The sequence below is a fragment of the Pygocentrus nattereri genome, chromosome 1 (genome assembly GCF_015220715.1).
Source record: "Pygocentrus nattereri isolate fPygNat1 chromosome 1, fPygNat1.pri, whole genome shotgun sequence".
Lineage (NCBI taxonomy): Eukaryota > Metazoa > Chordata > Actinopteri > Characiformes > Serrasalmidae > Pygocentrus > Pygocentrus nattereri.
Genome location: NC_051211.1, coordinates 42,163,140 through 42,188,694, shown reverse-complemented (window position 1 = coordinate 42,188,694; position 25,555 = coordinate 42,163,140). Strand labels below are relative to the sequence as shown.

General features: G+C 39.7%; 2 protein-coding genes across 2 annotated transcripts; both read right to left on the bottom strand.

Moving 5' to 3' along the window:
* Window positions 1-94: 94 nt before the first annotated feature.
* ucmaa (upper zone of growth plate and cartilage matrix associated a) lies at window positions 95-7,599 on the bottom strand. Its single transcript, XM_017716828.2, has 5 exons — window positions 7,443-7,599; window positions 5,988-6,044; window positions 5,804-5,899; window positions 2,464-2,562; window positions 95-415 (listed from the first exon to the last, which is right to left on the bottom strand). Exons 1-5 carry the CDS (start codon window positions 7,498-7,500, stop codon window positions 318-320), a joined length of 408 nt encoding a protein of 135 aa, XP_017572317.1. The 5' UTR covers window positions 7,501-7,599; the 3' UTR covers window positions 95-317.
* A 9,942-nt stretch (window positions 7,600-17,541) lies between these two features.
* Window positions 17,542-24,256, bottom strand: phyh (phytanoyl-CoA 2-hydroxylase). The gene is made up of 9 exons (XM_037542606.1): window positions 23,992-24,256; window positions 23,642-23,694; window positions 23,425-23,535; window positions 22,756-22,924; window positions 22,489-22,570; window positions 21,534-21,715; window positions 21,264-21,413; window positions 19,164-19,298; window positions 17,542-19,028 (listed from the first exon to the last, which is right to left on the bottom strand). Exons 1-9 carry the CDS (start codon window positions 24,058-24,060, stop codon window positions 18,975-18,977), a joined length of 1,005 nt encoding a protein of 334 aa, XP_037398503.1. The 5' UTR covers window positions 24,061-24,256; the 3' UTR covers window positions 17,542-18,974.
* Window positions 24,257-25,555: the final 1,299 nt, after the last annotated feature.

Here is a 25,555-nt window from a genome sequence, read left to right as displayed (position 1 = left end):
TATATATATATATATATATATATATATATATATATATATATATATATATATATATATATATATATATATATAAAATATGAATGAAGTTTACAGATTAAGACAATAAAATTCAGAGTACATCTTTTTAAAGAGAATATAAGCAGAATAAATGAGTTCAATGCTTTGTGACATTAATGCACTTGCAAGATTTGTATATACTTGCAAATTAAATACGTTTTAGGGAAAAAAACACATCTGACCCAATGAAAATGTTGGTACATTTCAGAGTGATGCTTTTGTTAAGGCAGGTGTGGTGCTGTGGGGCTGTTTGAGCATGCTCAGTAGTAGGGGCGGTGGTGAGGGTATCGCGGGTATTGCCCGTCGTAGTAATACTGTCTCCACTGGTCCGTCGTTTCCCGGTTCCTCTCGTACTGCTCTGTTAATGGGAAGAGAAAGCGGACAATAGAGTTAGGTTTTCCAAAAATGGTTTCTCCAAAAGAGTTTTTAACCAAAATGACTTCTCCAATATTAGATTTTTTTGAAAATCAATTCATCTGAATTGAGGCCAATTAATTTTTTCCCTCCAAAACAAATAATTCTATTTGAGTCTTTATGCTTTATGGCCAACATATGTGAACACCTGATCATTGCACCTGTTTGGGCTTGTTGGGCATCCCATTCCAAAACCTCCCCATTCCCCATTTATATCTCACCTCTGATAATGCAAAATTACTGCCAACAAGGATGATCAACTAACTGGTGTGGTTGACATTGTACATTTTGGCTTTCAAAATGAGCATCTTCTAGTTTCAGGTCCCACTTTTACAGGCCCCTCAGGCACATCTTTTGAATGCCTGGCACTTCATATTCTAAGTACATTCACAGGAACGCTAGCTCAAAGCTAAAAACCTGAAAGCTTGAGTGAAATAATGAAGGACAGTGTAATGATTACTAAGCAGTGATTTAGAGGAGAAAAATAAACTGATGTTTAGGCAAGATGTGGTGAAAGTCCAGGATTATGATCGTCCGTAACCGCTAACAGCAAGTGAGTGTTCAAATGCAGAATCGCATTGCCTCCCAAAACACAAACCTCTCAGAAGATAATGTTAGCTGCTTTACTGACAGAGCTGTCCAGCTGTGGAATGGGGCTAATGTATTTATTAGAGTTTGTAATGACTTACATTTTATCTCCACATTTAACACCAGTAGTCTAAATTACATAGTTAAAATAGCATTATTCCAATGTGGTGTTTGGCAGCTTGGTTATGTTAACTTGTATATACTCAGCTAACCTATCGAGTTAACTAACAAATGGCATTCAGCTGTAACTTCCAGCACTCTGGCTGTATATCTCCAAATTGTGTGCTGGAAGGGGCATAGAGACGGGGGCATGTTACATGGGGCATCGTGCATTGCTGCCCGTGACTGGTGTAGATATCCTCACTGATTATCATGGAAGCGTTTTGGTTTTGTTGTTCTCATTCAAATCACCTGCTGTTAAGACATGGTGTTAGTTCATTTTCCCTGCTCTGCTGTTAGTGAAGTTCCCACCGCGACTCAAAACAGCTGTTTTAGATTTTCTCATAATTACTCGTGGGGACCCATAGTGGCTTGGGCCCCTGTGCACACGCCTATAAAACCAGCTGGATGATCTGGGCCTGCCATGACATAGTATTTCCTACAAACCCCTTCTCAACACCCCCACCTATCACTGAGCGAAAAGCTCAGCAAGTTCAGACACCCTCCCTGATACCATGTTTCACTTGCAAAAACGTCATGGCATAAGATATATGCATCATGATTTCTGGTTCATCAAACAATTTCTCTGAAATGACATTGTCTTAAATTTTATGTGGTCGTTAAAAACAATTTGGTGCCACATAAAATGGGTGTCTGCATTAAACTAACTTACTTTTGAGTAAGCATAGCAGCATTGACATGGGTGTAATTTACCTTTAAAAGTGTTACAATTTTATATATACATACAATACAAATAGATACAATTATATTTATTTATCTATATCTATATCATATATATATATATATATATATATATATAATTGTATCTGCAAATTTGGTTTTAAAATTTTAAGTGCCATTAAAAAGTCTTCCGATGTTAAATTAAGCTTGAGGATGCCTAGAGACACGATCACTGTATAATTCTGTGTTTTAAGTCAGACTTTTGATGTCTTTCGATGTCTTCTATTACTTTAAAACCCTTTTTTTTTTTTTTTGATAAAATGAAACATTAAGAAAGTTACTCCTCATTTTGAGTAGACGTGTCTAAACCTTTAACCGGTACTGTCTCTCAAAACAAACAAGATCAGGAACTGCAAACGTCTGCGATTTCGTGAGTCTTCCAGGTGTGCGCTGATTGATTAGGTTTGGTGTTTTTCAGTCATTACTCCTCCAGACAGCAGTGGCTTGTTAGGAGCCTGTGGGATGTTTCAGCTTTATGAGCCAAACTAATCAGAGAGATCTCACCGTCTCGTGATTCCTCCACATGGTTCTCATACTCTGTGCTCTGTTCCTCATAGTACTCCCTCCTGCGCTCCGAAGCTGCCAACTGCACTTTCTGCTCAGCTGCAGGGAAAGAAAGCATTAGCTCCATCAGTTCCACAAGAGCACGCAGAGACTGGCCTTAATTTAACTTGGTCTTACAGCTTCTTATCTGCCCAGTACACATCGGGTTTTGTTTCTGACCAGTCACACCCAGAAACTGGGGGGAAATAAGAGATCATCATATAAAATGTGGCAAGTGCTCTTGCTACTTAAACTTTGAATATATGAGGGAAAAATTGATATACAGTGCTGTGCAAAAGCTAGACACCATCCTTAATGTATTCAATTTCCAGGCAATATAGCCATTAATTACAAGTGATTCATTTTTCTGCCCAAATTTGAGATTTGATATAAGATTGTGAAAAGTAAGGGGAAAGTCATTATTCATCTCTGAGAGAGAGGAGAATATCAAGCTCTGCTTTTGCTTCACATCTGAAAAACCCAAGTGTTTCTGTCCATCCTTCCGACATGAGAAGACAACTCAACACTATGATTCTGAAAGGATTTGTAGCTGTTAAAAAGCTCTTACTGAGTAAAGAAAATAGAAAAAAAGAACATTTGCAGATTAAACAAAGAAGCTGTTTGTGTTCTCAGAACGATGGACTAATCACCCCAGATTGCCGACCTCAACAACATCAATGAATTTAGGATTACTTTGATCTTGAGATGCAGAATCTGCAACCCACTTCTAAGACTGAGCTTTGGAAGTGTGGAAAAAATATTCCTGCAGATTTCTCTGAAAACCTGAAAGCAAATCTCCTGAATAGAAAGGAAGCTGTAATAAAGGCAAAGAGTGGACATAGTAAATACTGACAAATGTGATATTATATTTTGTTTGTTGAGGTTTTTTCCATGGTGCTGAAAAATGAATGAACTTGTACTTAATGGCCCTTTTGACTGGAAATCAAATAAATGAAGGGTGGTCTCTGACATTTGCACTTTACTGTAGCTCATTCATTCATTACAGGGGCAACGAAGCACCAAAGCCATAAAGCTCTCCTACAGTAGTAAACTCTCATTTGGCAGAGCCTCATAGTGTTATCACTTGCCTCTGGAGAAATTCCAGTTCTAACAACCTCTTAACTGGTGACAGCATAAAGAAAGTGAGATCACCAAAACTAACATGTAAACCCTTGCAGACACAGGGAGAACAAGCAAACTCCCTGTTTGCCTGGCTGCCGAATTACCACAGGCCCTTCTTGCTGCGAGGCGACAATGCTACTCACTCCGCCACCATGACAATTACATGTTTTGTGAGGTGAAAATAAGCGCAGATCCTTTACAGAGAACACACTTCTGCACAATTTAATGCACAGTTACTGTTTATTTGCTAAATAAAACTGTAAAAATAGACATAAAGTTCTGTCATATTTTAAAGTATTTATAGTATGTTTGTTTTTCCAAATAGAGATTTTGCACTAAAATGAGCAAAATACTAAAAAAAATACTACATTTAAGTTTGTTCTCTGCAAAGGATGGGAAAATCAACAAAATATGTCATTTTACCAGGTGTTCAAACCTTTGCATGTAACTTTATATTGTAGGGCACTTCACAGTTGAAATATGTCACAATGTAATTGCAATGGAGGTGTTTTGTCCTCATCATGCAGCCCTAGTTTCTTTCAAAGACTGCTGTGATCACCTAAAACACCCACCCTACAGATGCTAATCAGTTCTGCAAAACAAATACTCTTCTAAGACAACCATAAGTACTGTTGTGTTTTCTGTCATTCTCTCTGTAGTGAAGGGTTAAGTTTAGTCCTGTATCTGCCATTTCATTCCACTCTCAGCTTCAGCTGCTTTCTTTCCTCTACCCTGCACTTTTCAGCAGCAGCACCTCCTCACAAACGCTGGATAAAAAGTCAAAACAGACTTTCCTCCAACTTTTCCTTACACTTACGCCATAGTGGCACACTGGAGAGTGTGTGCATGTGTGCTCGTCATCTTTCTTACTGAGAACGCGGCTCCCCGCAAGCTTGACCATCCTCATAAGCGTTTGTCTCCAGCATTCTACTGTTTTTATGCTTTCTGCCCCTTTTGTCTTTCCTGACCATAACCCACACTCAAAAATACCTAACCCACAGCCTCAAACCGCTCACCCTCAAACACTCACACTACTGCAGAGCTGTGTGCTAGTCATATCACCAGAGCTCAGACTGATAGTGAAAGGAGCATCTACGTTACATAATCTGCATTTATCTTCTTTCTTCTCCTCCTCCACTCCTCCAAAATAGGTTGTTTTAGAATAGGATTATTTTTAACCTCTCTTTATCCCTTAGAATAAACGGTGTGTTACTGTGCCTTTAAGACTGTTAAATGACCTCTGATTAGATTGACTGCACTGTATCTTCTTTCGTTCAGAAAGCAGTCCAGCTGAGATGAATGGAACATACAAGTTTGGACATAAATCCTAAGGTGATGACAAACAAACTGAACATCAGACTTCATTGTGTATGTGTGGATTGCTCGTAAATATGAACAATATATTTTGTCACTGAACCAAACTGTATCTCCATCACAAGGTCTTTTCTGATGGTGGCAAAAGAACAGCACAGGGGGGTTTAATTACCCCTCATCTTCTACTTCAGTAACACTGCTACACACTGTCTGCAGTTGCAACACTCCTTATAGCTTCAATGTGAACTGAATCAGTGTGAAGCTAAACTGCAGTAGTTTTATCGTTGCTGTGTGACCAAACCTTTTATCTCCAAAATGTTTGTTTTGGTTTTTTTTTTGCAGGAGACAGGAAAACATTCCTAGCTTGTAATGGAAGTTAATGACTTTTTTGAAGTAATTTTGGAACGTGTCTATTGGTCTGTTCATCCTCAAATTGTAATGCAGAGGGTAACTGGAGTTTTCAAATGATGTTAAAAAATGACAAAAATGGAGAAACAATGTTTTTACAATGACAGCAGAGATATGCTCGTGGTTCACATCATAATCATGATGAAATCAAACATGTTTTTGTTATATAGTTTCCATATAAGAAAAGGGTTGGGAAGACTATTTTCTGAAATGTTGATAGGGCCCCTTTAAGACAGCAGGCTCCAGCACCTTCATGCAATTCGTATAATTTTATGACCGGCCAAACGAGCCAGCTCCTCCAACAACATGTGATCTGTGAGATTTAATGCTGAAAAGTACACGTTAGGCCTGAGTTTGACACAAGCCTTGTCATTCTGAAGACGGCGCTGACACTTGGACTTTGAGATGAAGTGCATGGTGCTATTGTTGGACAAAGCTGGGTGGCAGAGAAACTTACCATAATACTCAGCATATGTTTTTGGGGATCTGCGGCCACGTCGCTTGAAAAAGTTGGAGGCGTCTGATGCTGGCACGAAAACCCGCTTAGAGGGTGCTATGGGATGGAATGATTAGAGAATGTATTGACTGGATTGAATGTATTGATTTATTGTATAAATATTATGAGTGGGTGTTGAACTCACCCTTAGGTTCACTGTCTTTTCCATCCTTCACTGCTGCACTTTCTACCTCAGACAGCACTGAGAGAGAGAGAGAGAGAGAGAGAGAGAGAGAGAGAGTGTGGGTGAACATTCCAGCTGCAAATATTAGTCTTAGATTTGAGGCTTTTTAAAAAAACAAACAGTAGAGGTATAAATATTTTCACAAGCTAGCACATTTTTCTGTATCAGACATTTTCAAATGAAGTCTTTTTGAGTCTTTTTGGAGGACGAAACAATAGATATCACAAAGGAGTTCTAGATACCTAAAAATTAATTATTACATTAACCTTTTCAAAAGTTAGTGTACTTTTCTCTGCCAGATGTGCATGTTGTGATTGTAATAGTGTTTGGAGTTTTGGAGTACAAAATAGTAGATATCAACTCTTCAGTGTTCTAGATATTTTAAAAAAATTATTAACTTTAACATTTTTAAAGGTTTGACACTTCTCTGTTCCAGTCTTAAGATTTGAGCCTATTTTGGAGGACAAAACAATATATATACCTTATTATTGTTCTAGATACCTAAAAGTGTGTATTATATAAAGATTTTCAGAAGTGAGTGCACTTTTCTGTAACTGTAATTAAACATTGTAATTGTATACACTGAATATGATTGTGTTCATTTTTGAGCCCTTTTAAAGCGTCAAACAGAAGATATCACCTCATTAGTGTTCTAGATATAAAAAAAAAACTATACTTGCATAAATGTTTTTCAAACGTTAGTGCCCTTTTCTGTACCAAGTATGCAAATAAAGTTTTTGGAGGAAAACACATTAAATATCACCTTATTGGAGTTCTAGATACTAAAAAGTATTACATCAACATTACTAAAAGTTAGCACATTGTTCTGTTCCAATTGTACACATTGTAAGTATAAAAGTGTTATGTTTCCAGCCTTTTTGGAGAGCAAAACAAACATATATAATCACTTCACTGGTGTTCTAGATACTAAAAATAAGTATTACATAAACACTTTCAAAAGTTAGTGCACTTTTCTGTAACAAATGTAAACACTAATTACAATAGTCTTAAGATTGGAGGACAAATCAGTAGATCTTGCTTCATGAGGGTTCTAGATAACAAAAAATGACATACATATTTCCCAAAATGCACTTTTCTTTATCAGATATGCAAACTGAATACAGCCGTCTTTAAATGGAAGCCTTTCTGGACAAACAGTAGATATTACTTAGGGTTCTATTAGTGTTCTAGATAATGTAGATATACACACTTTTCTACGCCAATCTACACATTAAAGTCAAAGGTGCATCTAAATGTGATACATATCTGTTTGCATTGTGCCTAAATGTGATAAATCAACTTTTAAAGCTAAAATATGGTTAACTATAGGGCCACAAAAGTTCAAATCCCCTTAACCTCATTCTTTCTCTTCACTTGCACACATGCTCTCTCATACACATCAAACGGGGCACTCACCAGTTAGGATGAGGATGGTGGGCAGCAGGGTCAGCAGAACAATGTGCACCCAAGCCATGGTTCACCCAGTGTGTTCGTGTGAGAGCGTATTCTGCAGGTAGCACAGCCACAGCAGTCTGGAACCTGGCAGAAGCTGCATGAGTGCGGGTGAGTGAGAGAAAGAAGAGGAGGAGGAGAGAGGGACAAAGGGAGGGAGGGGGTGAGCTGGAATTTCACTGGCCCTGGGAAACACAGAAGGAGTTAGAGTGGAAGAGAGAGAGCAAAAGAAGGGCCAACGAAGGCTTCCTGATACTGACTTGGCAGGAGGTCATCAAGGCATGGATGTCTTCAATGTCATAGTTCAGTATTGACATCTTTCACTGTGTTTTAATTAGATGATTCAACAGCAGGTTGAGGTTGTCATGGATAATAGATCAGCTGTGTGTGTGTGTGAGAGAGAGAAATGCATTCCACATGTATCTACTCGTCTGCTGGAGGATTAACTGCTGAATTCAACAGTGGCACGTTCACCTGTCGGCAGGCCACACCCATATGCCCTCGTTTATGAGACTGAGATCAGAGATTCCATTAGTGCTGGGCAATCAGCCCGTACAGATGACACTGTGAGTCTAATGCTATTTACATTTGATGATGAAATATGGCTTCTATGCCATTGTCATCATTTCAAGCATTATCTTTGTCCTTTGGAAAAATGTGTCCTATAGGCTTGCTCTCTAGAAATACACTCAAACCTGGAGTGTACATGAAGTACAGTTTCTTTTTATTCGATTATCTATCTGCCACATCTGTATCAAACTGCCATTCCCCACAGACGATTATTTCAGACCGTTCGCCTGTACTTCTCTACTGTTTATTCAAAACGCACTTACAGCAGGAGCGAATGGACACGCACTGAAGCAGCTGTCCACTGGCACCCAGTGTTTGTAAGTGCATTTATTGACCACAGAGCTGGAAGAAAGAGCTAAAGCTGAGTTAAGATTGTCTTATGTTTCAAACACAAGCTTTTCTAAAAACAGGGAAAATTTTGAGGTTTCTTTTTCCACAATCCACTCATAAAATAGGCTTTAAAGGGCACTTCTAAATTTAGTAAACTAAATTTATTGTATTGTGTGATTATACAGTCAAATGAAATTCAATAGACTATACTGATTACTGTATTATATTCACCTGCACATGAAACATTCATGCTTGTGTAAATCTTCTGCTCTTCGCTTGTGTGGGCTGGAAATTGCAAAAGGGTAGGAACCCCTTGCCTGCAACTTAAATACAGATATTAACTGCAATCCAAAACAGCCAGTAACCCTGCACATATCCAGGGTTTTCATATGTGAAGTAGTAAATAGTAGTAGTAAAGTAGTACATGTTAAGAAATATGTTTTCTCTGGATACTATTTGGCATTGAAACACCCTGCATGTACAACTGTAAGCAAAAGTTTAGGCATCCCTGGCCAAAATACATATTGTGTTGATTTTTGAAGTGGAAAGAAGTAAATATAACTTCTGCTGAAAACTATTTCAAAACAGCATTTTCTGGCACTGCTAATGTATAGTAACTTTAGATTTAATTAACTTAAAAAATAAAAAATAAAATAGTAATTGTGACATGTGCAAAAGTTTACAACTGAAGGGTGCCCAATGTCTCAGAACTTAATTCACTTGTTAAGCCTTAAATGATTGAATTAGGACTAGTTAGCCAGGTCATTCTCATTAGGAACTGCCAGCTTATTGTAATTGCAGAGTATAATAAATTCTCTTCAAACTGCTAGCAGCCAACAACTATTGGCTCCTTTAAGCAGCTGGCTGAGGACCTGAATGGAATGAAGTTAACTGATGCCTACTAAACAGAAGAAGAAATATCAAAGGAACTCGCAGGATGGTTTAGCTGATACAGGGGTGTTGTTTGCAGTGTTGCTTGTACAAACATGATTTGCATGGAAGAGTCTTCAGAAGGACACTTTATCTGCAACCTTATCACAAAAGTCAGTGTCTGAAGTATGCAAAACAACATCTAGATAAGCTGAGAGCATTCTGGAAACAGAAAAAAAGGAGCTCTCTTGCCACAATCACCCAAAGTATGTTTGGACAAAAACGGGGCCACATTTTATGAAAAGAACACTTCACTAACTATTAAGCACAGGTGTGCATTTATTATGCTTCGGAGTTGTGTGGCGACCAGTGGCAGAAGGAACACTGCACAAGCAGAAGGAAGAATGAATTCCACTAAATATCAGCAAATTTTGTAAGCAAATATGACAGTCAATCAAGAAATTGAAGCTGAAAAGAAGCTGGACAATGATCCAAAACATATATTCTACAGCAGGACAATGATCCAAAACATACCTCAAAATTGATCATGAACTGCTTCAAGAAACACAAGCGGAAGCTTTTGAAACGACTCTTACAGTCCCCTGGCTCGCACATCATTGAATAGGCAAGACAGCCCACAAATATTGCCGAACTAGAAGTGTTCTGTAAGGAAGAGTGGGTGAAAATTCCTTTCAAGAAGAATTGAAAGCCTAATTGATGGCTAGAAAAAGTGCTTGCAAGCTGTGACATCTGCCAGTTGGGGAGTTACTAAATACTACCTTTCAGGGTAAGCTTTTGGACATGTAACAATTGCTATTTATATATTTTTAATTTGATCAAAAATAAAATGTGTTCATTAGCATTTAAAATTATGAAAGAAAACCTTTTAAACTTTATACTTAAGAAAAAAAGTCAAGATAAATTGTTAGTTAAATATTCTCTATATTTCCTAATAATTGGTGTTCTTGGAAAAAAAAGTTTGTTACTATGTTGTTTAAGCTAAACTGTAAAATGAAAGATGATGTGGACAGGCTCCATGACACACATAATGAAGAAATGAAAAGAATAATGAAGAATGTTGTCTTCTTAGAGTTTGTCTAGTTTCTAGTTTCTTAGAAAAGCTTTGATCTGCATAATTGGCCACAATTTAATGTGAGTAAATCCACAACAACGTCTAGATTTAAAACTGGCCTCCATCTTATGCCTGAGTATGTGTGTTGGAGGATAACTCACATGGCGGCATTCACGCTCGCTTTGTGCTCATTTTACAGCATGTGAGGCACCCAGACTCAGAGGGACGGAAAGTATTTTCCTGCCCCAGAGCCAAAGGCAGTGGCTGAATCTGAAATAGCTCCCTACTCACTATATAGTGCACTCCATAGGTGATTAAACCATGGCTTTTACACCCAAGCAGTTCATTAATGATAGGCAGGGGGTGGTGCAGCTTTGGCTGAATATAAATGGATTTCTATAAGACAAGTACTTCACTATTTGGGCATAGAAGTCATTATTTCACCACCAACTCATGGCACTACATAGGGTGCAGGGAGCCATCTGAGATTCAGTGTGGTTATATGTGTGTTATATATGTGTGTGCACGTCTGTATGTGGCATCACACATATATCATATTATTACAGTTATTTATATGCTTTTAACATTGTTTCCATTCTGTGAGAAATATTAAGACAGAAAACAGGACGGGAGAGAATTAATGTTAGAAGACTGGTGCAAAAGGACAGAATGTACTTTGAGACTGGCCCAACATCTGAAAGCTACAATCAATTTGTGGACTTTCCGGAGGGCAGATATCTTGCATGATGTTAATTCATGTCAGTCAGCTCTATTAACTAACAAAATAAACTACATTGTTGCAATTCTTTTATGTCTGATTTCTTTAAAAAAAAGGTAGAAAAATAAGCAGTGACGAATGCTCTGTAATGTAGAATGTTGTTGTTTGTTCATTTGCTCTAAGCTGAGGCAAAAGTCTTATGCAAAACTTCTGGCACCCATGGCCAATTTATCTTTTATTGATTTTCTTTATACAGAGAACACATTTCACAATTTTTAATGCAAACTTACTGTTTATTTGCTGAATTTAAATTGTTGGGAAATAAGTTAAGTCATACTTTTTTGATCCCAAAACTGGGGAAATTCCACCTCTGCATTTAACCCATCTGTGAAGTGAAACACCACATACACACTAGTGAACACACACACTAGGGGGCAGTGAGCACACTTGCCTGGAGCATTGGGCAGCCCTATCCACGCCGCCCGGGGAGCAGTTGGGGTTTAGGTGTGTTGCTCAAGGACACCTCAGTCATGAACTGTCGGCCCTGGGGACTGAACCGGCAACCTTCAGGTCACAGGGCCAGCCCCCTACCTCCAGCCCATGACTGCCCCTGACTGACCCCACTGCCAAATGATAAATAATACAAAAAACAAAACATAAAATGTGGCCTGTGCAGAAGTTAACATAAATAAAATACCTAATTTGGAATAAGAAAATCAACAGAATGCCATTTGACTTGGGTTGCCCAAACTTTTGCACAAGCCTGTATCCCATTCCCTTCAGATTCACAGAGAAAGTTTTAGGCTATAGAGCCAATCATAACCTCATGAGAGATGATTTGAAGCTCTATCTTTATGGCTTATGATATGGTAAGGAACAGAGACCACATATTGGGTCGCTGAAGACTATTCATCTGAGCTATCAAGGTATCTATGATGCATTATCTCCATATTTGTTTACACATTCCTGGTGCAAATTCTGGAATACCTGTCCTCCAACTGGCATAAAAGGGAAAGGCTTCTATGGCCTATTGTATTCATGATGTGCCCTTAAAATCCCACACTGCACTGTGGTGCAGGCCTCAGCCACAGTAAGCGTTTTCTGCCTTACTGGATTAATGGGGTCTTTCATGTATAAAAGCCATCAGATGTTTTCTTTGGTTTGTAGTCCGCATGAGGTAGATTGTCCAGGAAGCAGTGACCCCAGGCTGCTCCAAACCCAAAGCACACACACAAACACTGCTTGTAGTCCAAAAACACAGTTTGTGAAATATTACTTCCAGAGAAAGATTTCTATATAGAACTTTTTTAACAAAGATTCTTCTATTGTTATAATGTCAGGCTTGTTACAATAGAATTTAGAACCATTTGTCACTGTGTTTGCACACCGTGGAATTAGACCTCTGCATTTAACCCATCCTTGCAGTAAAACACCCACATACATTCACACTAGTGAACACACACTAGGGGGCAGTGAGCACACTTGCCCAGAGTTAGGGTGCCTTGCTCAAGGGCACTTCAGTCATGGACTGTTAGCCAGGGGGATCGAATCGGCGACCTGCCGGTCACAGGGCTGGTTACCTAACCTCCAGCCCACGAGAAGAGCATTCTGGTGCTATACATTATTATATTATGCAAAGATCCCTTTAATCTTTAAATGTCACTTTTTTGTAATCCAGTGGTGGACAGTAACAAAGTAAATGTAATTCGTTCCTTAAGTAGTTTTTTTGTATATCTGTACTTTACTGAAGTATTTCCATTTTGGGTGACTTTTTACTTTTACCGTCGACACACCCTTTACAGCTATAACAGCTTCAACTCTTCTGGGAAGGCTTTCCACAGGGTTTAGGAGTGTGTTTATGGGAATTTTTGACCGTTCTTCCAGAAGCGCATTTGTGAGGTCAGACACTGATGTTGGATGAGAAGGTCTGGCTCACATGTCTCCGCTCTAATTCATCGCAAAGGTGTTCTGTCTTGAGGTCAGGACTCTGTGCAGGCCAGTCAAGTTCTTCCACACTAAACATGCTCATCCATGTCTTTATGGACCTTGGTTTGTACACTGGTGCACAGTCATGTTGGAACAGGAAGGGGCCATCCCCAAACTATTCCCACAAAGTTGGGAGTATGAAATTGTCCAAAATCTGGTCTGCTGAAGCATTGAGTTCCTTTCACTGGAACTAAGGGGCCGAGCCCAACTCCTGAATGTCAACCCAACATTCCAATCCCCCTCCACCAAACTGTTCACTTGGCAGAAATGAAATGCAGTCAGACAAGAACCGTTCTCCTGGCAAACGGCAAACTCAGTCTCGTCCATCAGATTGCCAGACGGGGAAGCGTGATTTGCTCTAGAGTCCAGTGGCAGCACTTTACACCACTGCATTCGACGCTTTGCATTGCACTTGATGATAAAGGCTTGGATGCAGCTGCTCAGCCATTGAAACCCATTCCATGAAGCTCTCTACGCTGTTCTTGAGCTGATCTGTAGGCCACATGAAGTTTTTATGTCTGTAGTGATTGACTGCTGAAAGTTGGCAGTCTCTGCGCACTACGCACCTCAGCATCCGCTGACCCGCTCTGTCATTTTACGTGGCCTACTGCTTCGTGGCTGAGTTGCACAGGTGGCATCCTATCACAGTGCCATGCTGGAATTCACTGAGCTCCTGAGAACGACCCATTCTTTCACTAATGTTTGGTTTTATACACCTGTGGCCAAGAAAGTGAGGGAACACCTGAATTCAATGACTTGGATGGGTAAGTGAATCGTTTTAGCAATATAGTGTATGAACACATACGCAGTTGTGACTGGCATGTCTTTTATCTGAATTTTTACAAACACCATTTTATTTTATAGTAAATTTTTTTTGCTAGTTTATGTTTATGAACATACACCTACAGATGCAATAAATTTCAAAGCAATATTTTATTCAACTTAAACTTGTAACCAAGTAAATAAATCTCAACCTGAAACTTTTTACCAAGAGTGACACTTTGATAAAGCAAGAGTCTTGTTTAAAAAAATAGTAATAGGACATTAGAGTCAGTACTTTTACTTTTGATACTTAAGTACATTTGAAGGTAAATACTTTTGTACTTTTACTCAAGTGGAGGTCTAAGTGGAGGTCTGTGGAAGACATCATGCCTCATTCCAGTACCCAAGAGGGGGCGACTCAGTGAACTCAATGACTTCAGGCCACTGGAGCACCTTCTTCTACACCTTCTCAGACCCCAGGTTCGACATGCAACAGACCCCCTGCAGTTCACCTACAGGGAGAAAGTGGGAGTGGAGGATGCCATGCTATACCTCCTCCATCATGCCCACTCTTATCTTGAAAAGGGTGGTTGTGCTGTAAGAGTCATATTCTTTGATTTTTCCAGTGCCTTTAATACCATTCAGCCCCTCCAACTGAGAGACAAGCTGGTTAACAAGTAAGTGGATCCACACCTGGTATCCTGGATTACTGACTACCTCACTGGCAGACCTCAGTATGTCAGGCTGAAGGACTGTACATCAGAGATTGTAGTCAGCAGCACAGGAGCACCACAACACCACACTGTACTTTTCCCCCTTTCTGTTCACACTTTACACCTCAGACTTTAAGTACAACTCTGAGATGTGCCACATGCAGAAGTTTTCTGATGACACTGCCATCGTGGCTTGTGTAAGAGGAGGGCAGGAGGGGGAGTACAAGACCCTGGTGAAGGACTTTGTGGAGTGGTGCCGTGGGAGCAACCTGCTTCTGAACGCTGCCAAGACCAAGGAGATGGTAGTGGACTTTCGCAGGGTTAGGCGTGACACAGCCAATCTCTACTGAGGTTGTTGAAGTGGAGAGGGTAATGACCTACAGGTAACTTGGGCTGCAACTGGATGATAGGTTGGACTGGTCAGCCAACACAGACATCCTGTACAGGAAGGGTCAAAGCAGGCTCTACTTCCTGAGGAGGCTGAGGTCCTTTAACATCTGCAGAAAGCATCTGCAGATGTTCTATCAGACCATGGTTGCCAGCTGTCTTTTCTATGCTGTAGTGTGCTGGGGAGGAAGCATAAAAAGGAGAGACGAGATGCGACTGGTCAAGCTGGTCAGGCGAGCGGGGTCAGTGGTCGGTGTGGAAGTTGACTCTGTGGTCAAGGTGGCTGAGACAAGGACACTACACAAACTGCTCTCCATTATGGAGGATGATGGCCACCCACTGCACACCATCATCATGGACAGGAGCATGTTTAGTGGCAGGTTACTGTCAAAGAGCTGCTCAACCAACAGATTCAGGAGAACCATCAGGCTCTTCAACTCTTCCCAGGGGGACCAGCAGAGAGGGGGGGGGGGAGGAATCTGAATCTCATGCTTATCTTGTGTTTATCTATTCATCTGCACATTTAGACAGCGTGCTGCACATATTACACTTTCTGCATACCTCATTGCGCATCTTGCACATCTGGACACTAGACACTTTATTTGGTACAATATATGAACGTATTCATTTATTCATTCTGGGGTCATTATATGCTGTCGCCTGTAAATTTTTGTACAGTCATTATTGCACTGCATTTCTCATCTCCGGTTATAGATATTCATTTTTTTTCTATTTGTACATATACCTGTAGATAGGATCTGGTTTATTTATTGTTGTTACATGTCTACACCCTTTAACAGTTTAGTGCTGTGTGTCAGCTCCTGGCTGCTAAATTTCCTTCAGGATCAATAACCTGTCTGTCTGTCTGTCTGTCTGTCTGTCTATCTATCTATCTATCTATCTATCTAAAGGGAGGACTTTTATTTTTACTGGAGTAATATTACTTTGGGTATCTCTACTTTAAATCAAGTACATGATTTGTGTACTTTGTCCCCCACTGTTGTAATTAAATGTAGTAGTTTGATGTGGTATTTAAGCAATAGAACACAAGAGTGTGTTATTGCGAAAACTGCCGTAGATCACAGAAGTGAGGTTACGACCTATAGTGTTCTATTGCTTGTGTACAACAGTTAAGTAAATAAAGTAAAAATTAAATAAATTGGGTCATAAACAGGGCATTTAATATGCTTTAATGTTAGCAGTTCCTTTCACCAAATTATAGTTCCTTAACAAGCAGCTTGTTGCTACGTCAGAGTAATGAGCTCCACTCACTCGCTGCACAGTCGGCAATTCCTTCTCCAGCTCCACACAGACCAACTGATACTTTTGGAATTGAGTGTAGTCCGATCTTTAGAGGCTGACCAAATCGGCAGTCAGTCAAATGTGATCTTCAAAGTATCCATTTTCTGTTTATGTACAAATTAAGAAAAACGTTCCAATAACTCGAGCGTCTCCTACAGCTGTCAAAGTTGTTGCTTAGCAACAGCGTCTCAGCGGAGTGATAGCGTTTGTGAAGAACCCATAATGTTATGTTGAAATAAAAAACTAAATTATGATTTTGATAAACCCATACAAATAGACCTCAAGAAAAAAATTTAAGTACAAGGAAAATTTAAGATAGGGTTTCTTTAAAGGGGAATTCCACCGATTTTACGAAATGTCTGCATAAATAAATGGACAAAATGAAGTCATTCAAAGTGGTTTGATGCAAAACCTGGTGATCTACAGAGAGTCCGAATTGTTCACAGCGGTGGTGATAGGAACCAGATGTCAGAAACAGACATCATGGTGGAGAAGTACATGCAGGGCATCTTTATGCAAAAGAGATCATTTTTTGAGATTTACTTATATTTAACTATTATTAACGTTACAAACAAATAACTATACAAATACACATAGATTCACTAATCAGTTTGGATAGCGACAGCTATATTTGTGTTGTAGACTGCATAAAGAAATCAGAGATGCCTACAATCCAATATTTCACATCAGACAACTTTATGTAGTATCGCTTTATGTAGCTGATTGTTGGTTTAATGTATTTACCTTACTTTGTTTTTTCTGACTACAATGAACTGTTCATTCTTGATTTGGGTGGACAGAGAGCTCCTAAATGTTTAGACACCCCTGGCATCAGTGCTCTTCAGAAGAACAAATCACCTCATCAGTGCTGTTTACATGCTGCTGTGTATGTGTCCTGTTTGCACTCAATCCACTCAGTGTGAGCAGACGCTAAGCAAATGAGCTGCCAAATGAACACAATACTGTATTCACAAACACTCTTTACAGTTTTCCTCCTTCTCTGCCAGTCTGGAAGGTGGTTAGTAGTTGTTGTGCTGATGTAGATGATATCATTGGTCAGACTGAGTGAGTACGTCCTACGAAAAGCCCTGAAATAGCATAATGACCAAACTTAAGAGTCCTTATCCTACATCTTTCACTTAAACTAATCAGACTTAAATTAAAGGCACATCATGTTTGTGAATGTACAAGGTGCCTGTTTTTAAAATGCAAATATATCCTGGTCCTATTTAAATAGAAAAAGAAAATAAAACAGCAGTGATGTGAGTTGCTTTAGTGCACAAAGCCTCCTTATAAGGCAAAGATGGTGGCAACTTAATGTACTGCACAAAAGCTTTCATGATTGTATTCAAATTGTGTCCAAAATTTATTTATTTTTGCAAAATAACAAGAGCAATTATAACTTAATTATTAAAATCATTCAGATTAAAAATATATCAGCATTTGTACTAAACATTTTTTATAAACAGCAGCATTCACAATGTAAAGGCAACACTGGGTGAAGAAAAATTAACAGAACTCCTCAAAAGGCCTGCACTTAAATGTCAATGTAGACGTGAGCATAGACCCCATTCCATTCTGATTCTGAGAAAATACTCTCACATACTTAAAAGGAAACCACTTCATTTATAGTTCCTTTAAAAAAGCATTACTGCTCCATTTTACATGCCAATGATCACATAAAAAATGTTGAAATAAGCAGCCTGATTCTCACACTGGTTAGCTACCCAGCCAGTTCAGAGAAGGATGACTGAACAACACTTGCACACCTGTTCTAACTACTGTCTTATCTGTTCTGTATTCCATAACAATTGGTATTGAAAATGTGGTAGAAACTCAGGTTGCAACCAAGGATTTATTTTATGATCATTAATCTATTGATTATTTTTCGATTAATCGAATAAGGATTGTTTCTGTTTTAGTGAAAAATACATTTAAATAAAGGCACAATAAACTAGAGAATCATATTCATAAATTTAATTCTCAGTTGAAATTATTGCTGAATCAAAAGTTGGATATTTTATATCCAATATTTTTGTGATATTTTCTATAGATTTAAGTGTTAATGAAATGTATTGTCTCAAAAGCATCCTAAAGCAAATTTAATACTCTTCTGTGCATTATTTTTATCCTCTCTTTGACTAATGCTACAGCAGTATGGCATTTATTTTACTACACTTTTCTTAACATCACTGTAATGTAAGGCTTTTTTTCAGTCTGCAGCCTAATGTTTTCACTGGCTGATATAGGGCTTTTCCACCACTATTTGGAGCAATTGCACTACCTGTTTTTTCATATTGTGCTTGGCACACTGTGACTTTGGGTCTTGCTTTCTTGAGGTTATTTCCCTTTGCGACTGTTATTGTTTAATGTTCTGTCTGTGCCACAAACGTTTTCTTCTTATAATTGACATAAGATGACTAAAAACACATTGTCCCCTTGGGTGTAGAGTGTACTGAAATCTGTGCCAAAAATATTAATGTTTTAAGGTGTTAAATACATTATTGACCAAAAAACACTGAAATTCTTTTACAATGTAGTGATTTTTGTGGACTACATGTGGCAGCCCTAGTAGAAACTCCATTCAGAGTTATAATTTTATGATGGCTATCACACAGAATAAGGGTTAAGAAAATTTAGATTTATTTATGTCAATTTGCTGCATTTTCCCACCTTCATTTACCTCCCTTTGCTTTTAAACCTACACATCACAGACAAAAATACTGCTTTGCCAATTACCATCAATCACTTTTGTAAGTGTGTGTTTCTGAGTAAGAAAAAAAGGGTCACAGTGATGTCCTCTCTCCGTGCACAAGGCGCCCTCTCAAAGCCCACGTTTCCTGTGTAAATTTAGCACACACAAACACATGTAAAGTGAGAATACTGTAATACTGCACGAAAAGCCATAACAGCACACTGCACAATAACTGTCTCATGCAAATGCACACCATGTTAAAAGTGGCTCATAAACATACCTCAAAGGACAAAGATATATCTGCTCCGTATTTTTGGGTAACAATGTCCGTCACCTCCTTACTGATGTTTTCTTGGGAAGTTCCATTCACATCAATGTAATAACAGTCAGCACTGGCATAATGACAGGAGATGGCCTGTACACAATGTCACATGTGTTACATGTCTCATTTGTAGAAGTGTACCACCCACAGACAGTTCACCACCTAAATGGAAACAACCTCATCCCTGTAATTAACTGCAAATCAAGTAGTGTGAACTGAATAGACAGATTTCATGATGTCCATTTTCATCTATGACAATGGTAAAATGGGGTAACATAGCCAGAAGAATCAGAATTTGATCAATATATCAATCATCTGCATCAATCTCTAATCCAGTTACTTAAAGACCTGACTCCTGTCTGAAAAAAGTGTGGAAGAACAGAAATGCTCCAAAATTCCATTTAAAGTTACAACCCCAATTCCAATGAAGTTGGGACGTTGTGTAAAACATAAATAAAAACAGAATACGATGACGTGCAAATCCTTTTCAACCTATATTCCATTGAATTCACTACAAAGACAAGATATTTAATGTTCAAATGGATAAACTTTATTGTTTTTTGCAAATATTCACTCATTTTGAATTTGATGCCTGCAACACGTTCCAAAGAAGTTGGGACAGGGGCAACAAAAGACTGGGAAAGTTGAGGAATGCTCAAAAAACACCTGTTTGGAACATTCCACAGGTGAACAGGTTAATTGGAAACAGGTGAGTGCCATGATTGGGTATAAAGGGAGCATCCCTGAAAGGCTCAGTTGTTCACAAGCAAGGACGGGGCGAGGTTCACCACTTTGTAAACAACTGCATGTCGAACAGTTTAAGAACAACGTTTCTCAAAGTGCAATTGCAAGGAATTTTGGGATTTCATCATCTACAGTCCATAATATCATCAAAGGGTTCAGAGAATCTGGAGAAATCTCTGCAAGTAAGTGACCTTCGATCTCTCAGACGGCACTGCATTAAAAACTAACATCATTCTGTAATGGATATTACAACATGGGCTCAGGAACACTTCAGAAAACCATTGTCAGTGAACACAGTTTGTCGCTCCATCTACAAGTGCAAGTTAAAACTCTGCCATGCAAAGCGAAAGCCACATATCAACAACACCCAGAAACGCCGCCGGCTTCTCTGGGCCCGAGCTCATCTGAGACGGACTGAAGTGGAAAAGTGTCCTGTGGTCTGACGAGTCCACATTTCAAATTGTTTTTGGAAATCATGGACATCGTGTCCTCCGGGCCAAAGAGGAAAAGGACTGTCTGGATGGTTATCAGCGCAAAGTTCAAAAGCCAGCATCTCTGATGGTCTGGGGGTGTGTTAGTGCCCATGGCATGGGTACTGGTAACTTGCACATCTGTGAAGGCACCATTAATGCTGAAAGGTACATACAGGTTTTGGAGCAACATATGCTGCCATCCAAGCAACGTCTTTTTCAGGGACGTCCCTGCTTATTTCAGCAAGACAATGCCAAGCCACATTCTGCATGTGTTACAACAGTGTGGCTTCGTAGTAAAAGAGTGCAGGTACTAGACTGGCCTGTCTGCACTCCAGACCGGTCTCCCATTGAAAATGTGTGGTGCATTATGAAGCACAAAATACGATAACGGAGCCCCCGGACTGTTGAGCAACTGAAGTTGTGCATCAAGCAAGAATTCCATTTACAAAGCTTCAACAATTAGTGTCCTCAGTTCCCAAACGCTTATTGAGTGTTGTTAAAAGGAAAGGTGATGTAACACAGGGGTAAACATGCCTCTGTCCCAACTTCTTTGGAATGTGTTGCAGGCATCAAATTCAAAATGAGTGAATATTTGCAAAAAACAAAATTTATCCGTTTGAACATTAAATATCTTGTCTTTGTAGTGAATTCAATGGACTATAGGTTGAAAAGGATTTGCAAATCATCGTATTCTGTTTTTATTTATGTTTTACACAACGTCCCAACTTCACTGGAATTGGGGTTGTAAGTTTGCTTCCACTTATTGCCATTTTGGAGATACCAGGTTTTCTTGTGACAGCAACATTAGTTTTGTTTAGTTCATGACCATAACAGTTCTTACCTTCCGGAATCCCTGTGTTTGGTTCATTCCTGACCCATGGATGACCAAAGGGTGGAAAAATAGTGTGTCTCCTTTCTCCATCTCTACATGCAATCTGGGGTGGCTGGGGTCATAGTTGCGAATACCGTGGTACATCTTGTTCACTCCACCCTAAGTGGAGTTGAGAACAAACAGAGCAGCACTATGATTCAGGAGGTACTGTAGCATTCACACACATTTCGATTTTTCATTTTGGTTCTGCTTCTCATAAACCTCCTTCTGTCCCCTCACCTCCCACTCTGGATAATCGTGTTCCTGCAAGGTGCTTTTGTGGGTTCCAGGCAGCACCACCAGGCAGCCATTCTGCCGATTCACCTTCTCCATAGCAGTCCAGGCACACACAATGCGGTCAGCTGGCCGGAAAGGGAAGTAGTGCAAGTCCTGGTGCATGGGGTGGCGAGACGTCTTCTTACCTGAGACACAATATATCTTTAAAGAGTTTCTGTGTGATTACTAAGAATGGGCATTTTAATCTTTATGCTATTTGAATATCTATATTTTTAAATCAATAGTATACAAATATTCAAAAAAAGCGTTATCCAAAACTCTCAAGCATGTAAGCATATTATTTAAAACAGTCTTTAACTAACATTCCAGGTCTATTCGTGATATAAATCGTGCCCCTGCTTTGTATTAAAACAGACGCTTCACATATTAGAATAACAAGATATTTAAAAGGTTAAAACAGACAAAGAAAAGCATGCTCTGATGTTGAGATATCTTGTTTAGTCCAGACCAGTGTAAAAATGTGGTTTCACCAGCAGCGAATCAACCCAGGGTTCACTTGGAAGTGGACTCAGACTGCGATTTTTGTCAGACCACAGATAATTTCTTAATTTGATTTTTTGACCCTCATTTAAATCTTGTTGCTTGTGATGTTTTTTTGTTTGTTGATTGTTTTGTGTGCTACCTTCTTGGCCAGGGCTCATTTGTAAAAGAGACTTTTAAACTCAATGTGATTAAACTGGTTAAATAAAGGTGAAATACAATTTTAAAAATAGTGTGCACCTGCATATGAGTTAAGTGTTCACACCTGTCATAACTGACTAAAGTTTGACTGGTCCACACCCTACCAAGAGTAGTTAAAGTATTTATATATACAAATAACCATGTCCATCCTCAGTGATTACAATTGCATGTCCTTTAAAAGCTCAAGGTACGTTTTATGCTATGTGTGAGCATGTACCTGCGTCAGGGGGTTTGTTGATAAGCATGGTGTGCATAGCCATGATGTTGGGACCGGTGAAACACTCCACATACTTCAGAATCTGTCACAAGCACAATCAGAGCATTTTGCATTGCTATATTTCCTCATAATGTTCATACATAGCTTTGCAGACCTGTCTCAGCATGCTGCGTTTTATTATCGAAACTATGGGGCCATATTTCCAACCTTAAAGAATGCCATTTTACAACTGCCTGTTTGTGTGTGCATATGTGAATGTGAATGGACCTGGGGCAAGGCACAATAACGGAACAGCTCTGGGTCCTCCTGGAAGTCCTGCAGTTTAGACACAGCCTTTTGATCCTGAACAAACTCAGTCTTAGCAATGGCCACATCTTTCATCACCAACAAGCCAGGAACCTTGATTTCTCCTTTGCAGATACGCTCAAACTCTGATCTGCAGAGACACACAATCCAAGTTATTCATAGAACACAATACTTACAGTTACAGATTGGTGCTGGTATTCAGAGTTAGAAAGACTAACCACAGATCAGATTGCTCTAATATTATGACAGCTGTGGTCAAAAAGCTGATTCTAGATCATCTCACAGTTCTGAGGTGAGTTGTGAATGAAGAAACGGGTAACCTAGGTGCATGTCAGAAAGCAGGGGAAGGGAAAATGCTGCCACCTTGTGTTTTGTGATCTCTTATGTGGAACAAACACCTCAAACGCCTGCAAAAGCCTGTGTATTTCCAAAAAACTAGATTGAAAGTCAGGTTTCAAATCGCATGTATTTGTCCTACTGCTGACCGCAGTGGGACCTCTGCTTTCACTGACCTCAGCCATATTCCAAAATAATTTATTGAAATATTATACCATGTATAAAGCTATAAAAGAGTCCACTAAAGCTGGTGGGATAATCTTATGCAGCACCATTGTGGGGTGCTATACTGGCCTAAACCGGTCTATGTCTTCTTCTGAAACCAGGTTTTTGATGAGGATAAATCCATTTTCTTCATATGCAATTCTCTGTTCTGGACTCAAGACATCTGTGTCCAGAGTGTACCTGCAAACAGGTAGCCACATTTAGGTCACATATGACTCATTCAGGACAATGAATAATATGAGGATTCATTTTATCTGGCTTATGAAATCATAAAATTTGCACTTACCGAAGTGAACGAGGATGATATGACACTGTCTGTGCTGAGGTGAAGGACGAGCGCTTTATTAGAAACATTTAAGAAAAAATATTGTAATAATGAACATTTGCACATGTTGTGAAATAGTTGGTGAGAGTACCGACCGCTGTCATTACGACTACTAATAAATCGCACATGCAAACGTAAGAGATAGTGGCGTGTAAATAGTAAAGTGTTCACCTTCTATGCATAACAGGCCTCTCACAGCCACGGTCTTTCGTGAAACGTAGACCCGGCAGCACGCATCGAAATTGGCATAAACACAAAGCTGCTGCGCTGCAACAACCACGCTAGCTAACTAGCTAACTGTGAAAGGATACAACAGCGGAGCTGGACCGGTCCAGATGATTCAGGACAATTTTCAGCCTGTCCGCCGCACGTCGAGACATCTTATTAACACCGACGAAAAAAAAGACAAGAAAAGAAAAGATTGTCAGGCTTTGTCGAAACGGTCGAACTGCACTTGTGCGCTGTGGAGCTGGGACGACATTTAGCCTTTATGTAACTGGGCCAAAAGTACGTGACACACACCGAGACTGACACTTAGCCTAGATCACACAGTACACAACCTGATAAGGGGTTATTTACTATCACAGGTCATCTCCAACCCATTTTCCATCACAAAATGTCTCCCATGTCTTAGGAGCTTTTTTTTTTTTTTTTTTTTTTTAACCTGTCATGTCTGGCCATTTTTGCAATCGGAATGGTAATCCGAATGTACTGATGTACCAAACATATTTGTTTTCACAAGAAAAAGCTCTATAGGTTACTAAAGCCTATTCTTGTTAAAGTTTTTATTTTATTTGTTTGGCCAGGCCTGACAGGCAATAAAAAAGAGGACAGGAAAGAAAGAGAAGAAGGGAGGAGAGAGAAAAAATAAATAAATAAATAAATAATAATAAATCATAATAATGATAATTAAGTAAGTAAATAAATAAATAGAAAAAAATAATAATAATTAAAAAAAAAGAGAGAAAAAACAAATAAAATAAGTAAATAAACAGACAACTAAATAAAAATAAATAGTTAAAAAAAAAGTTAAGTTAAAAAAAAAAAAAAAAAAGGGGAGGGGAAAAAAACAATTATACAGATATACATACATATACATATTCACATATACATATACATATATACACCCAGACATAATTCTACTATTTGCTGCTACATACATACACATGTTTACATTATACATGTGCCTCTATACATATACACCCACCCACCACACACAATTCTACTGTTTGCAGCAATGTGTATATGTGTGTATATGCGTTCACGTGTCATGTGTCATGTAATGTGCTCAGCAATGAGGGCAAGAAGCCGCAACCATGCCCCCGTGGTCCAGAGACAGATAGGGAAGGACCCGGGGGACCCGGACCATCCACAGCCCATTAGGAACTCAGGAGACCTGAGGCCACATGCTCCGACGGCCACCGCGTGCACGCCCCAGAGGACGAAGAATGGAGGCCCCAGACAGAGCGCCCACAGACAAAGGGCAAGTGACCGGAGAGCCAGAGGCAATGAGCAGCCCACCCCCCCGGCAGGCCAACATCCCCAGCATGAGCCGAGCATGCGGCCCCCGAGGGCCCAGGCGCCCGAGACCGGCCGACCCCCGGCAGGACCCCCCCCCCCATGCCAGAGAGGCCCAAACCACCCTCAGGACACAACCGCCAAGGGAGCAGGGCAGGGACCACGCCAAGATGTCTAGCCATGCACCCAGGGACCCACAGGGCACCCATACCCCGGGGGGGGGGGGGGGGCGGAGTCGGCAAGCAGCGGGGAGCGGTGGGGAGGGGTAACTCCTGCCCACCACCATGTACCACAGATGTCCAGGCTCAGCAAGTCATAAACCCAGGCCCAGCTGTCCACACACACATGTTCACATGC

Bases quoted from the DNA above. Each gene is read 5' to 3' on its own strand.
- ucmaa (XM_017716828.2), bottom strand. From the start codon at position 7,500: ATGGCTTGGGTGCACATTGTTCTGCTGACCCTGCTGCCCACCATCCTC. The intron at 5,900-5,987 runs GTGAGTTCAACA...TCCATCCCATAG, and splicing joins AAAAGACAGTGAACCTAAGG to CACCCTCTAAGCGGGTTTTC. The intron at 2,563-5,803 runs GTAAGTTTCTCT...CTTTCCCTGCAG, and splicing joins AACATATGCTGAGTATTATG to CTGAGCAGAAAGTGCAGTTG.
- phyh (XM_037542606.1), bottom strand. From the start codon at position 24,060: ATGTCTCGACGTGCGGCGGACAGGCTGAAAATTGTCCTGAATCATCTG. The intron at 23,695-23,991 runs GTATCCTTTCAC...TTTCTAATAAAG, and splicing joins ACCGGTCCAGCTCCGCTGTT to CGCTCGTCCTTCACCTCAGC. The intron at 19,299-21,263 runs GTAAGAACTGTT...CATTGTGTACAG, and splicing joins AAACACAGGGATTCCGGAAG to GCCATCTCCTGTCATTATGC.